We start from the raw sequence: 15,814 nt of genomic DNA, 5'->3' as shown, positions 1-15,814 counted from the left end.
CGAGATTTTTTTTTTTTTTTTTTTTTTTTTAAACTTTTTAAAGAAATTCTGTTCCAGTCCAGGTCAATGTAAGCCACACATCCTGGGTAACTTACTACTTCCCTTCTCACAAACACTGAGCACCTCATCATCCCATGGAAGGCAGGAAATCATCATACCCCCATTTTACAGATGAGGAAGTGGGGACGGGGAGGTAACAGAAGTTGGCCATGGTCATGCAGGAAGTCAGCAGTAAATTCGGGAGTGGAACCCAGGTGGCTTGACACCTAGACCCCCAGCATTACCCACTAGACAACACTGCCCGAGAAATATAAATCCCTAAGTAAACAAGAGATAACTATTGAGGAATATTTGCTTAATGCATAAAAAACTAAATAAAAAGACTAGTCCCAAAGGCTCAATCAATTCACATTTAGCCCTCAAATTATATTCTGTAAAAGCAATCTTTCATAGAACGATACACCAGCAGAAATGCTGCCACAGACATTTTAGAAACCCCAACAAACATCCCTGCAGTGTTTGTAACTGACGCATTACAGCACAGTGTTAGTATGAGACTCTAAAAGTGAAACTGACCAGAAACTAGCCATGAAGTGATTATCTATTCTCACTGCCCAAGCTGATTAAAATGTAAAAAGGGGAAAGATGGACAAATAATAAAAAATAAATTAGATTTCTAAAATGCTTCCATTTTTAATGTAAGGCAGTATTTGCAGCATAGATATGGACACCTGTTTTTAAAATGTAAAATAATACTGATATTTGAACCTTTGAAAATATTTTTTTCTCGGCCACAAATAGTGTCTTTGTTGGAACTATTACATTATTATCTCAATACTGGTTATGTTTACAGTGAATCAGCAGATGAGAGAAGCACTCAGCTCTCTTCCAGGCCTTCTCTGACAACCCCACAATTTGTAGTTGGTTATTGCCAGTTTAAATTGCTGAGAGGGCCTATTCATTTTGCCAAGGGCATTTGATAAGGAAAGGAACAGCACATTAACTCAGTGACAGTACAGTAATTCATCAAGAATTAAGGGCAGGACCAGTTGCTTCTCAAAGACATGCAAAATAACAAGCGAACACAGCACGTAGCGTGCATGTTAATGCACTCAGAAACACAGCACGTAGCGTGCATGTTAATGCACTCAGAGCTTCAAGGTTTCCTACTGGTAGTATTTCATGTTTCAGGGTGCAAGCTGATGGCGTTTGGGAGGCAGGACGGCATTCTAGCCCACCCTTAAAGCGTATAGAGCTCCACAACTCCCCAAACGCCTCAGATCTGTGCCCGTGCCAGAGGCAGGACATTAGTCTAACCAGACCAATAGTCTGAGCTGGCAAAGGAATGCCTATGCACAAGATACGGTTACTAAATATTACACGACACACAGACAAGTCCAGCAACTTGAGTGCGCACACAGCGTTTGCTCCCAGACCCCGACTTTACACTAGATCCTCCTTGGCAGCCAAGCTGCCTTAGGAGCAGCCTAGTTGTCAGACAGTTTAGCCGCGGCTTCCAAACACCATTAAAAGAAAACCGGGCCTAACTCAGCTGGGACTGTGGGGAGAGAGACGAATTCTAAACCAGATTCCAGGGCCAGCCTCCTTCTTTGGATCCGCACTGGTTGGCTCATTTAGAGACAGTAAAAAGCTTAACGAGTCTTGAGTCCACCAATCCATTCTTCTAAATTTACACAGAAATTTCTGTCTCGACACACACCAGGTGAGCCTACTTTGCATACTGACAGGGGAAAGGAGCAGAGGCCCTCTGGGCACAGATCTGTGCTAACCTAGCAGCTGCATCCGTTAAGCGCTGTCACCTGATCAGCTCCTCTCTGGGACATTTCCAGGACTCAGTCAGATTGGGGAAGTGGGAGTGAAAGCACAGCCAGAGCCTGAATTTAGATCTTAGAGTTCGTGATTCCAGGAAACTCCCTTTTAGTTATTATTATTGTGCTATAAATGTCTCCAACACATGCATATTGCAGAGGTGTGTCCGCTACACATCAGAGCCTTGGGAAGGTGTGTAAACCCCATGCCCTTGTTATGCAAACCTGCCTTGGCACATCCTCTCCAAAGGTAAAACAACTGCATTCCAACACAGTGGAGTCACTGTTCTCTGCTAACACAGAATTAGTCCTTGGGAGTTTTGGAGTTGTTTTGTTTAAAGCACTGTGTCAATGAACCAATCAGCTGAACAAAAACAGATGTAAAGGGAAAGGTAGGAAGTTATTTGGTAGAAAGAAGAAAGAGAAATAGACATTAAAAATCTCTCTGATCTAGTAACAATTTTACAGTATAGCACTTTTCATCCCAAAGGATCCCAGAGCACGTCACAAGCTAGACATGCAAGAATCTTCACTCATCATTGAAAACGCAGCCACCTCTGGGGTGAGACGTGTCATCTCTGTAACAGCACACAGCAACTCTGCACTACAGTTTAAGATAAGAAATTAAAAATTCTACACCCAACTGCAGGTGCAGGGGGAATTCAGAGAGGCAGAACTGAGCTACCCACATTGGAGTTTGGTCTGGACCTACAGGATAACACTCCTAACTCCTGTAAAGACTGCAGTGTGGGAGATTTGCTTCAGAGTCTCATTTGCTGAGCCTGGCAGGAAGGCCTGGGGAGCATTGAAGTGATTGAGCGCTTCCCCATTTGAATGGGTTTCCACTCAGCCACTCTCCAGCACCCCCTCTGACAGATGCTCAGAGGAGCACCAATAGGCACCAGAGAAAACTAAGCCCAACCCTACTGGGCCAAGGGCATGGGGAATTGAAATAACCCCAGAAAATTCCCAGGGGACTCCCAGCCCTCTGAAAAAAAGTCATCTACTTACTGAAAGAGAGAGGGGAACTTTACCCAGGTCACATTTCAGGAGAGGTCTTTCCCCTTTAGAAATCACGTCACGTTTAATACATATTTTGTGATCAAGTAAAACACAACTAGCCATGCTCCCCAGGCAAACAGCTGAGCACTTCTGCAGAGACTCATACAGTCTGCTCTCAGCTCAGCCTGCTCCTGAAATGGTTTGTTTGTGCAGCTGTAGCCTGCTGTCAGGGTAACTGGTGTGTTCTCACAAACAGTGAAGGTGACTTGGAGTGAGCAGGAGGGGAGAAAGGAGACTGAGCTGGAAGAACGGCTCATTCAATCAATACCAGAAAAGCAAACCGATTTCTCAGAGGTGCAAAAGCATTCCAACCAAATCTGGGAAATGACACATAAGAAAGTAATGTCAGGTTATCTAGGCAAGACTCCTGGTGTGAATGATCTCACTCCAGAAAGGGAGGGGTAGGTCAGGGAGGCAATGATACAGGTTTGATACCAGGAAGCAGGTCACTGGACTTTGGTCTGTCTGCAGCCAGCAGTGTTGACTATTTGTATACAGTACTATGACACTGCCACAGTGACTAAAGACATATTCCTACCCTGAAGGGCTTCCTACTTACACGTCACAAGACGATGACACACGGCACAGAGTGGGATATACACAAACAGAACAAACAACTGGGGGCCAAATTCTTAGCCTGTGTAAACTGGTGAAGCTTCATTCAAGTCAGAGCTACGCTGATTTACAGCACCTGATGATAGAGCTCAAGATGTTTAAGGAAAGGCTGGATTCTTCTTTCCAGAGCACTGGAGGTGTACACAGCACTATGCAAGAGATGTGTGATGGGTTCGGTCACAGAGACCCCCTTGGGACTGTCATCTGATGTGCTGAAACTACCTCTGGGCCCGTTTTCTTTGCCAGCTTGGGACTTCAGAACCCTGCCTTGTTGAGCCAAACATGCTAACCTGCGGCAACACAGACCCTGGGTCTGAACCATGCCCCCAAAGCAGCAGATTTAACTGAAAACAGCTCAGCACGTACTTCTATCTCCAGCACCCAGACACCCAGCTCCCAATGGGATCCAAACCCCAAATAAATCCGTTTTACTCTGAATAAAGCTTATACAGGGTAAACGCAAACTGTCCGCCCTCTATAACACTGATAGAGAGATATGCACAGCTGTTTGTTCCCACAGGAATTAATCACTTGCTCTGGGTTAATTAATAAACAAAAGTGATTTTATTAAGTATAAAAAGTAGGATTTAAGTGGTTTCAAGTAATAACAGACAGAACAAAGTAAGTTACCAAGCAAAATAAAACAAAAAACGCAAGTCTAAGCCTAAAAAAACAACAAGGAGTCTGGTGGCAGCTTAAAGACTAACAGATTTATTTGGGCATAAGCTTTCATGAGTAAAAACCTCACTCCTTCGGATGCATAGAGTATCCGAAGAAGTGAGGTTTTTACTCACGAAAGCTTATGCCCAGATAAATCTGTTAGTCTTTAAGGTGCCACCAGACTCCTTGTTGTTTTTGTAGATACAGACTAACACGGCTACCCCCTGATACTTAAGTCTAAGCCCCTAATACATTAAGAAACTGAATACAGGTAAATCTCACCCTTAGAGATGTTCCAATAAGCTTCTTTCACAGACTACACTCCTTCCTAGTCTGGGCCCAATCCTTGTTAGTTCCAGCTCAGGTGGTAACTAGGGGATTTCTCATGACTGGCCGCCCCCTTTGTTCTGTTCCACCCCCTTTTATAGCTTTGGCACAAGACGGGAAACTTTTGTCTCTCTGGATCCTCACCCCTCCTCCTAAATGGAAAAGCACCAGGGTTAAGATGGATTCCAGTATCATGGGACATGTTCACATGTCCTGTGAGACCCCAAGCCTCCATTCTTCCTGGGCTGACTTGCACGGCCCCAGGAAGATTTGCAAGTAAACAGAGCCATTCACAACCAATTGTCCTAGTCAATGGGAGCCATCAAGATTCCAAGCCACCATTAATGGCCCACACTTTGCATAATTACAATATGACTTCAGAGTTATATTTCATATTTCTAGGTTTAGATACAAGAATGATACATACACACAAATAGGATGAACACTCAGTAGATTATAAGCTTTGTAATGATACCTTACAAGAGACCTTTTGGCATTAAGCATATTCCAGTTACATTATATTCACACTCAAGCATATTTCCATAAACATATGGAGTGCAACGTCACAAGATGATCAGAAAAATACCCATGCTAATTAGCTAACAGCTCCTTGTTACAGCCCTGGCTAAATTCCCCCTTGGGGACACATGCCAGGCTGCTGTACTGGACCCAATCTTTGGCTCCTGTGTGCTTCCAGGCCCAACTGGTCTGAGCAGCACCAAGATGTTGTCTCTAAGGCTTTGTCTACAGCCGTGTCGCTAAAAGTCGGGCAGTGTAGCCACTGTTTGTCGGCACTTTTGCCAACAAAATTATTTCCACCCCCACCGAGCGGTTAATTACAAATATGAGGAAAGATCTGTAACAAATCAGAGTCTCCTCCACCCAGGGAAAGGCAGAAAAGCGGTACAGCACTACAGAACAATCACCACAACTTCTTTCATGCAACCCTGTATTATCTTATCAGCATATCGTTATTTAGGTAGTTCATTAGATGTGCACCCTGCTTGGCCAGTCTAAGAACCCAGTCCTGCAATTTGATGAGTGTGAATGGACCCTTACGCCAAGGGAGTTTGCACATACAAGTCTCTTTGTACGATTAGAGCCCAGGCACAAGGACCGTAAGATGACATGGTCACACACATGGAGGCTAGGCTTACCAAAAAGCAGGGGAATGCAAGAGCGATTTTCTCAAATGATCAGGAATGACAAAAGACGACTCGGGAAAAAGCAACGAGGAAAAACTGCCTGACCCTGGCAGAAATGGCATCACGCTATGTCACGACCTGCCACTGGCTGACAAATGGACCCAGGGGATCAAACCCCAAACCGCATGTAGCCCTCTTCTGCGTGGATCATGCTAACTTAGACAAACACCGCAAAGCTTTCCTAAAAAAACAAAACCACACACACATTGGCAACACTTGTACAGCTTGTCACACACACACAGACTCTCAGTGACTGGAACAGCTATAGCTTACATACGCAACCTTGAATTGAATTTCAAGAAGAGACTTGAAAGAGGGCTTCTGACAGATGGGGTCAGGAAGACAGTGTTAAATACATCTCTAATACAGGCTGAAAAGAAACCAGCCACAAAATGTTAGTGTCTCCAGAGTAGCAAGTTTCACTGGGCATTTCAATGAGTTACTTGAAGTATGTAATTTATAAAAGGGTGCGGCGGTCAGGCTGGTTCAGCCCTGATGACCGAGCCTGGACACCCAGGTTCCTAGCTGGTGCATTATCGTCAGTAATAAAGATTCTGACAGCCAGAGGCCACACTGAGTCACATCTGTGCCCTCCCGTGGCGACCAGTAGGGTTTCACAGGGGTAACTGAGGCCAGAATCCAGCCCCACAGCTGGAACTCAGTCAACAATGCTGTTTGATGATGCAGGAGTCAGCACCGAATCTGACTCGCTGACCCAGGGCTAAGCTGGATAACGCAGAGCTAGAAGGAGCAAAAACTTATTTTTGTCAATGAAGCCAGCACAGTGACTCAGAACACACTCATGAAGCTGTGGTGCTGAGTAAAGAAGGATTTTTTAAAAACAGTTAAAGTTTCAAAGTAGAAATTTTAAACTAGGTTAAATCAGAGGCATACATTTCCTTTAAGCAACACAATAAGGGGAATCTCGCAAGTACATAGCTGCTTGAACACTGTTCTCTGCCTGGGGAAGTCATTTGATCTGTCTTGACACATTTCAGAGATCAGTTTTTAGGTACGGGGATCATTTGTGGGCACTGCTGTGGGACAACACCATGTTCACTGTCACTTTGTCTCAACTTTAAAGGTGATCTGCAAATCAATTATTGAACAGTGTGTTTTGAACTCTGTCGTCTAGGAAACCAAACTGCAAACACAGGAAGTTTTTGTGGGTCATGCTGCCTGCTCCTCACATAGGCATGGCACTTCCGGGAAAGGGGCGTGGAAAAGCAGACTTCTGTCATGTTATTTATAGCAACAGGGAGCAGCAAAAAAAGTCAAAGAAAATCTATTCTCCTCAGCTCAGGAAACAGGCTTGTGCAGGACCAGTCACAGAGAGCAGAGAAGGCCCGCTGGGAAATTATGCCACAGATCTGCTGGCACTGTACCTCTGATACTCAAATTGGTAGTGACGCTGGAAGCACCATGTGCTCTGGACTTTATCTGCAAACACAGCACACACACCTGCTGCTCAACGCTTCATTTTCAAAAGCCTTTTTCCCATATTAGCACAACTGGTGTCTCCAGAAATTACAGACTAAATGCTTTGTTTTTCCTTTGCAAGTAGTTTCATTGTTTCAGGGTGACTTTGGGGCTGGTACAAAATGCCAGCCTGACAGCTTTGGGGCCTGATGTTCTCCCCGTACCTCAGAAGAGACACTATCATACGACAAACCTTCTGCACCACCCCCATAAGGCTTACTCACGAGCTGCAAGAAATCACCTAGGAAAGAGAGGGGAGCCCTTTCTCCATGGCCAATTCAGTCCTTGATTTCCCCTTGAGGCACCCCGCAAGGGGTAACACAACTGGTGCAAGCTGTGGTTTTGGTGACATGGACAACTGTGTAGTAGACCCAAACTCACACCAGGATCCCTGGACTGAGACGCCAGCTCACAGGAGTTTCTGGAACGTATTGTTTGTTAGAACAAATATTTCAATAATCCCATGCAATCAAACAACCCCATCAACAGACCAGCACAGCATTAATCTAGTTAGATTATAAACTCTTTAGGGCAGATATCTGTTATATTTTGTACAGCGCCTAGCACAATGGGCCTTTCAAGGGCCACCACAATCATGATCTGCAACCCTATACAATAACAAACAGGGACTAAGGAGAACAAAGTAGCAAGGAAAGCGATTGCAGTTTCAAGCCTCCAACAAGATCTTAGGAAGGGGAAAAAATGCAGAAAGCCCTTTGGCTGTTTCCTTTTTAAATCACCAACATGACACTGAGAGAAGAGGGAGTGTACAGAGCACATGTTCTTAGCCTCGTTGTTTACAAATAAAACCCAGGACAATTCTTGCTGGGAAGTGGCTGTCAAGTGGTCCAAGTAACCTTCCTCCTGCCATGAAATTTCTGGAAGCAAGCAGCCAGCCAAAGGCAGAGACTGGCTTTCCATGCTGTTCTCGCAATATTAGCTGTCTCCTTGCCCCCCGCCGGCTTCCCCTTTAGGATTCTCTCTCTGGGCCCTGTTATTCCCCTTGCCACTTCTTTGTGACACAGAAGTTTAACAGAACATCTGCACATTTAACTCTCAACACTACACCATTTATCAATGGTCTCCAATGACATGGCTGGATCATTTAGATAGAACATCGGCTCCATACCCCAAGGCACTGTGAGTACCATTTCACCGACCGGCTAAAGGAGAGCATCGTCCTTCATCCTGCTCTTTAATGTGACATCTCCATTGAAGTCTTTGCTCTCTTCTCTCCTCAGGGACGAAAGGAGAAAAAAACAGGCACAAGATCACCCTCGTCTGCTGGCCTCAACCTAATAGGTCTATGACCCTTGGCAGGACGCTGAACCTAGCAAAACCTTCTCCCTCTGCCTGCAATATCAAGCATGTACCATATTCAACAACCACATCAAATGCAATGACAGGTATTTAGAAGCGGAGACTTGGAATCATTAGCAAAGAGCGGGGATGCTGCTGCACAAGGCACATACCAGAATCCTGCCTAGCACATACCATTGCACGTACATTCACAGTTAAGCAAACAATGGAGCGAGCCACCACAGCACTGGCTCCAGAGGAGACAATGCCCTCTTCTTTCGACGGGGACTGACGTGAACTCTGGGGTGTCCACCATGGCATTATTTGTAGTTCATCCCCAGTCACATGCACCTGCTTTCGAGGACTCATAACCGTCCCAAGGAGAATCACAATGCTGCACTGTGATCCATCTCTTTATATATTTCTAACATAGCATTTGGGGATTGCTAGATCACCCATTTATTCCACAGCATGGGAATTCGCCACTTCAGGATCTGAGCTTTCATTAGAAGCAAGAAATGTTGTTTCTGTCCCTCCTGGTCAGGGAGAAAACTCAGAAAAACCTGAATCAAATGCAATCAATACATTCCGGAGTGTCTTCCGGAATCTCCTGGAAGTGTGAAACAATAGCTCAGAGATGTGGGAACAGCCCCATTCATCTCAATGGGTTAACTCCCAAACCTAGATTAGTTTAAATGGCAACAGTTAATTTTTTCACTGCTGATAAACCCATTAGTTGGATGTCTCTGCTAATGTTATCAGAAACTACCTCCAAACACTTTCCCCAGATGCCACAGCCTCAACTGTCCCCTACATATCCACTAACGCATCTGTCCATCTCTATTACCCAGCTCTGTATTGCCAATACAAAACTCAATGGTACCATGGGGACTGGGTTGACCAAATGGAATTTATTATCAAAGAAATAATGCAGAATGCTTTGTGTATCTGACTGATGAGATTAATCACTGTCATTTCTTACATTAAAAGCCCACATTATTTTAACTTAACTACCAGTGTATGGCACCACATTGCTGCAGAATCAAGGTCCAACTTGCAGCTGAACACAGGAGGCCTTGCTCCCACAAGTATTTAGGTTACAGTTAAGGATTTATTTTAAACATCTAAAATAGGCAACATTCCCAAGCAACACGACCAGTTACCAGGGACAGAACGAGACGTAATCCAAAAAAAACAAGACTCTGACCAGAGACTGGAAATGAGGGTCGCCATTAGGATGGTTTATCATCTGAGGACAGCTCGTAAAAAAATAATGAGACTTGGCAATTCCTGTCTTTGGAATCTAGGGAGCATCAGGTATTCAGCTCACGTGTGCAGACAGCTCTATCCAGACTTCTCCTGACACAACTAGAGCATTTACACAGGGTGGGGCAAAGAGAGTGTGTGAGACATGCCAGGCAGGGGTCAGGGCAGGCTCAGAACTGAACCAGACTCGCTGGACATTATGCCTGCCCTTACACACCAGTCCTATGTTGCCACATGCCATGCCCCAGTTACAGCCGCAAACACACACAACTGTCTCTCCCCCACGATTGCCCCTTGCTGTGTGCCAATACCAGTAAGACACCCAACCTGTGCCCCCAGCTGTGAACCAGCTACCCCATCACCCCCCATCCCACTGCCCCACGCTACCCCATTGCCAGCCCCCACTCCGCTGCCTCCTACTGTGCCCCAGCTACCCCATCGCCGCCCTCCCCACCCTGCTGCCGCCCACCGTGCCCCAGCTACCCCATCACCCCCACCCCGCTGGCTCCCGCTACCCTATCGCCTCGCCCCAACTACCCCATCGCCGGCCCCCACCTGCTGCCCCCCACCGTACCCCAGCTACCCATCGCCACCACCCATCCCACTGGCTCCCGCTACCCCATCGCCCCTCATTTCGCTGCCCCCCACCATGCCCCAGCTACCCCATCACCCCCACCCCACTGGCCCCCGCTACCCCATCGCCGCCCTCCCCACCCTGCTGCCCCCACCGTGCCCCAGCTCCCCCATCGCCGCGCCCCAACTACCCCATCGCCGGCCCCCACCGTGCCCCAACTATCCCATCACCCTCCCGCACCCCACTGGCCCGTTACCTCATCGCCGCCACCCACCCTGCTGCCCCCCACCGTGCCCCAGCTACCCCATCACCCCCACACACCCCACTGGTTCCCGCTACCCCATCGCCCCTCACCCCGCTACCCCCCACCGTGCCCCAGCTACCCCATCACCTCCCCCACCCCGCTGGCCCCAGCTACCCCATCGCCGCCACCCACCCCGGTGCCGCCCGCTACCCCATCGCCGCGCCCCAGCTACCCCGGCCCCCACCCGCCGCCCCTAGGTGAGAGCCAACTACGCAACCTCCATCCCTGCTGCTGCCCCCCCCGCCTGTCACCGCCCGCAGCGCGCGCCCACCTGCTCGCCTCCTGCTCCCCGCAGCGCCCGATCTCCATGCCGGCCGGGGCACGCGCAGCCCGCCTGTCTCAGCGCGGGCGGCCCCTGCCAGCCGCCTCCACCCCCCGCGCCGGGCCGGGCCCAGCCCCCTGCGAGCCGCGCCCGCCCGCCGGCTGGAACTGCACCTCCCAGCACGCACCGCGGCAGGGAAACTACAGCTCCCAGCATGCACTTCACAAGGCCACACCTCCAAGCCGGCCTCCCTCCCCTCGCACGAAGCGCCGCGGAACTTTAGTTCCCAGCATGCCCCACACCGATGAAACTACAGCTCCCAGCATGCACTGCCGTTTGAGTCCCGTCTGAGGACGCGGGGCAGGTACCCAGTGACTGACTGCAAAGTTGAGTTGTGCATGAGGGGTGTTAGCTGGGTACGGGAGGATCTGTGCATTCCAATATTTGTCCGTAGTGATTTAATTGTCCAATGGAGATACTTGCACAGGGATTTTCAGGATTATTGCACAGGATTTTTATTTCAAATACAAAAACTCTACTCACGATGTATTCAGAGCAGTGTCATTCATTCAATTGTCGGTGCTATTTCAACCAAAACAGTACATTTCTCTCCAATTTGAATTGCTACATGATGACTAAACGCTTGCAGCTAAAACAGTATCCACTCCCCCATATCTTCCCATGCTTCAGCAACACTAATCATCATCAGACCAGTGAAGAAAGCAACTGTCTTCAGCTGACACTGATTTTCAAGTATCAGAGGGGTAGCCCTGTTAGTCTGAATCTGTAAAAAGCAACAGAGGGTCCTGTGGCACCTTTAAGACTAACAGAAGTATTGGGAGCATAAACATAAGCTGATTTTCAAGACTCTAGCCTAGACTAAAACCTAAACAATATACTGGATGTAAAAGATCAAAAACTACAAACTAGATTGCTACAGATCCCTGAATAAAATTTTCACACTAGCAGGTAGTGAAATGTGCAAGGCTCAGATATCTACCAAATATAGAATGAGTGATCATAAACTAGGGGTGAAAACAGAGACAATGCAACCCAGAGCAGAATGACTGTATAACAACTGTAACAGCAGAGAGAGAGAGAGAGAAATGTAGAGACATTTTCAGCTCCACTGCCCAAAGTACAAGAGAGCATGGGACGGATAATTTCACAAATTATCAGAAATATAAAAAAATCTTCTAAAAAGTGATGCGGGGAATTGTGCATAACTCTGGGGGAAAGGAAAAATATATCACTCCCACCAGATTGGGAATAGTCAATGACAAATGATTATAGGGGATAAACTCCAAATATGGCTGTGAAGTTGCTTGATGTGCTATAGCTCCCTTTCAGAGACCCAAGATTTCTGTATTTTTATTTTTTCAGTCACTCTTGTTTATGTGCTGTTACTATGTTTGATTTATTTGTATTCTGCTAGCACCCAGGACACGCTAGTCACTGTCAATCCACATAGGAAGACTCAGTCCTAGACATGAAGCGTTTATATTCTAAGAGTTATTGTGTTACTTGTCATATTATATAATACTTCAAAATGATTTGAGAGGCTACAGGACTCTAGATGCTATTGTAATACAAGTAATAACACTCCCCAGAAGGCATTCAATAACGAGCCTAGAACTCTCACAATGCCATAGGGATGACTGCTACCAGCAAACTATAGCTTCCACCACATATTGTGGGACCAGAAAAATGTTACACAGGCCTATTCTACTCTCATCCCTTCTGTAAAATTTGCAGGGTGACTATCACACAGGCAGTACCAGAGCATCAGTATATTTACTGATTGGCACAGTAAAAATATGACAGAAAATGAAAAGTAATTGAAACTGTTCCTGTGAGCAAGGGTTATATGATCATGCCCAGTGAAACTGACTAGAAATGCAAATGAAACTGACAAGTCTGGTTTCATTGTTTAAACTGAGAGAAATGCAAAACAGTGTAACATAATTCTGAGGCCCAAGCCTGCAACCTAGTCCCCTTGAAGTCAACGAGACTGCTCATGTCAATAATATCTGTCGGATCAGGCTCTTTTGGGGGTATCTTTCCATACAAACTATAAATAGACACCATGTAAATAATAAAATCTTGTCTTGTCTATATTAAATAATAAAAGCAATGGAAAATATCAACTACAAAATACAGAGGTAGAGGAAAAGACAGATGTTTTATCATGAGATGGGGAGTTTGCTAGGGAGGGAGATCCAGGAAAGACTACTCCAGATTATAAAAACTAGAATAAATGTTATCATTTTCCTTTGGAACAAGCTACCAAGAGAAGTGGTGTATTCTTTGTCCCTTGATGTCTTTAAATCAAGACTGAATGCCTTTCTGGAATACATGCTTCATGCTTGAATCAAGTACAAGTTATTGGGCTCAGTACAGGGGTGAAATTCTCTGGCTTGTGTTACACAAGAGGCCAGACTAGATGATCTAATGCTTCTTAACTTAAATAGTATGAGTTATGAATATGCTTTCATAATTTTTCAGGTGAGTTTATTGCATGGCAATTTTAACTCTTCTTATTGAGAGTTTCACCCTGGAGTTTAAACATCAATTTATAAGCAAGACACCTTTCAACATAACACTATAGGTTAGATTAGATACAGAAATCTTTAGGAAAGGTCTGTTTCAGAACCTCTGAAATCAATGAAAGCCTCTCATTGACTTCAATGCGCTCTGGATCAGATCTTAAAAACCCAATACAGGTCTCAATGAAGTGGGAGCTGAACTGGGTCCTACATTCTCATTTAGAAGCTTTTTGAAGTTAACAAGATGAAATGTATCCCCACTGAAGTCAATGTGAATTTTACCATTGACTCAATGGAATCAGGATTTCATACGAGGAATTTTGCCTGAATAACGACTTCAGGATTGAGCCCACTTTTTTATTTTATTTGTTTATTTTGACAGTATCTTCATCCTCCTAATAAACTAAAAAGATTTTAATTCTTCAGATTTAAACAAGCAACAAATAATTACAAACTGATTGAAATAGTCCAATATCCACACGCACCACCCTAATCCCAGTAAATTTAAAAGAATAAACGTTACTATTCTCAATGGCATTGCCAGAGTCTATGCTAAGGATGGTTTGGGGGTGGGAAAGACCATAGAAATACAGTCTGGGATAGAGCTAAACCTGTTATAAGGTTAAGGATTAGTTCTACATAATTACAGCAGCAGCACTATGCAGTTCCTCTTAGCTGTCACTTAGCTGGCCATTTGCACACTCGTGAAATCTAGATATAAATCCAAGACCTGATGTTTGCTTCATCCCCTTAACGACCCCTAAAAGACTTTGTCCATTTGGGGGGCTCTGAGAGGATGAAGTTAATATTCCTTCAGATCAGAACCTTTGTTCAATTTTCTTTTGTCTATGTCCAGCTGTAGACAGCTGGCCTCCTGGTTTAGATAATAAGAGTCATCAATAGCTGTTGTGCAGTCTGTCTGTGTTTTGTGATTTCCATCGACCATCTTCCACCTTTGATGCTAAATTATTTGTCATGGGTTTAACAAAGCATTTGTATCTTAGTGTTGATGAGTGCTACTACCAGCCAGTGCCCCATCCCAGCACCATATCAACACAGAAATCAGGTCAACAATTTTACATAAAAGATATGACATTTGATAATATTAACATTAGTACTTGGCTTGGTAATTCTATAGCACTATCCATTTTGAGAATATAAATGAATGACCTTTACAAACATGAATGAATTAAGCCTCACAACTCCCACTCATCATCAACCATTTGAAGGAAGTAATTAAAACACCAAATCTGTGGCCCCCAAGACTTCACATCTATCACTATGGTGAGCACATGAAACTTCACAGTAACAGCAGAGACTGAATTCAGATCCTCGAGGAACACAGGCACCATCACCCCCACCAGAGCTAAAGGAGAATCTCTATCAGTCATTAGCTATACTGAGCCTATCACACACAACTGAGCAATTCCATCCACTAGAAGGAAGTGGTGTAAATACACACTAGCCAATTCACAACAATATTATTAAATGGTTTAAAAACTGGCTAACTGATAGATCTCAAAATGTAACTGTAAGTGGGGAATTTTCATTGAGCAGTGTGTTTCCAGTGGGGTCCTGCAGGGATTGGTTCTTGGCCCTATGCTATTTAACATTTTTATCAATGACTTGGAAAAAAACATTATCACTGATAAAGTTTGCAGATGACACTAAAATGGGGGGAATGGTAAATAATTAAGAGGACTGGTCACTGATTCAGAGTGATCTGGATAGCTTGGTAAACTGGGAGCAAGCAAACAATATGTATTTTAATATGGCTAAATGTAAATGTATACATATGGGAATGAAGAATGTAGGCCATACTTACAGACTAGGAGACTCTATCCTAGGAAGCAATGACTCTGAAAAAGATTTAGAGGTGGTTATGGATAATCAGCTGAACATCTGAGCTATCAGGGTGATGCTGTGGGCCACAAGAGCTAATGCAATCTTGGGATGCATAAACGGGGGAATCTCAAGTGGGAGCAGAGAGGTTATTTTATCTCTATATTTGGCAATGGTTGACAACTGCTGAAATCCTGTGTCCAGGATTGGTACCTACAATACAAGCAGGATGTTAATAAATTTGGGAGGGTTCAGAGAAGAGTCCAGAGAATGAGTAAAGGGTTAGAAAACATGCCATATAGTGATAGACAGGAAAAGCTCATTCTATTTAGCTTAACAAAGAGAAGGTTAAGTGGTGACTTGATTACAATCTATAACCATATACGTGGGGAACAAATATTTAAAAATGGGCTCATCAATCTAGCGGGGAAAGGTATAATGTGATCCAAGGGCTGGAAGTTGAAGCTGGAGCATGGAATAGAACCCACATACCTTGAGCCCAAGAGTCCTGTAACCTAACCACTAGATAAATGCTTATTTTCAT

General features: G+C 45.0%; 1 protein-coding gene across 7 annotated transcripts in view; it reads right to left on the bottom strand.

Moving 5' to 3' along the window:
* Positions 1 to 11,022, bottom strand: part of RUBCN (rubicon autophagy regulator) — a 55,589-nt gene extending 44,567 nt beyond the window's left edge. For all 7 annotated transcript variants that reach the window (XM_034781401.1, XM_034781404.1, XM_034781403.1 and 4 more), the window contains exon 1: positions 10,892 to 11,022. In XM_034781401.1, coding sequence (XP_034637292.1) covers positions 10,892 to 10,929 — 38 coding nt within the window. In that variant the 5' untranslated portion in view covers positions 10,930 to 11,022. The remainder of the gene's footprint in view (positions 1 to 10,891) is intronic.
* Between the last annotated feature and the right edge of the window lie 4,792 nt (positions 11,023 to 15,814).

This window comes from Trachemys scripta, chromosome 9 (genome assembly GCF_013100865.1).
Source record: "Trachemys scripta elegans isolate TJP31775 chromosome 9, CAS_Tse_1.0, whole genome shotgun sequence".
NCBI classification, from domain to species: Eukaryota; Metazoa; Chordata; order Testudines; family Emydidae; genus Trachemys; species Trachemys scripta.
The sequence above is the reverse complement of the archived record's forward strand: the minus strand, read 5'-3'. Positions and strand labels throughout refer to the sequence as shown.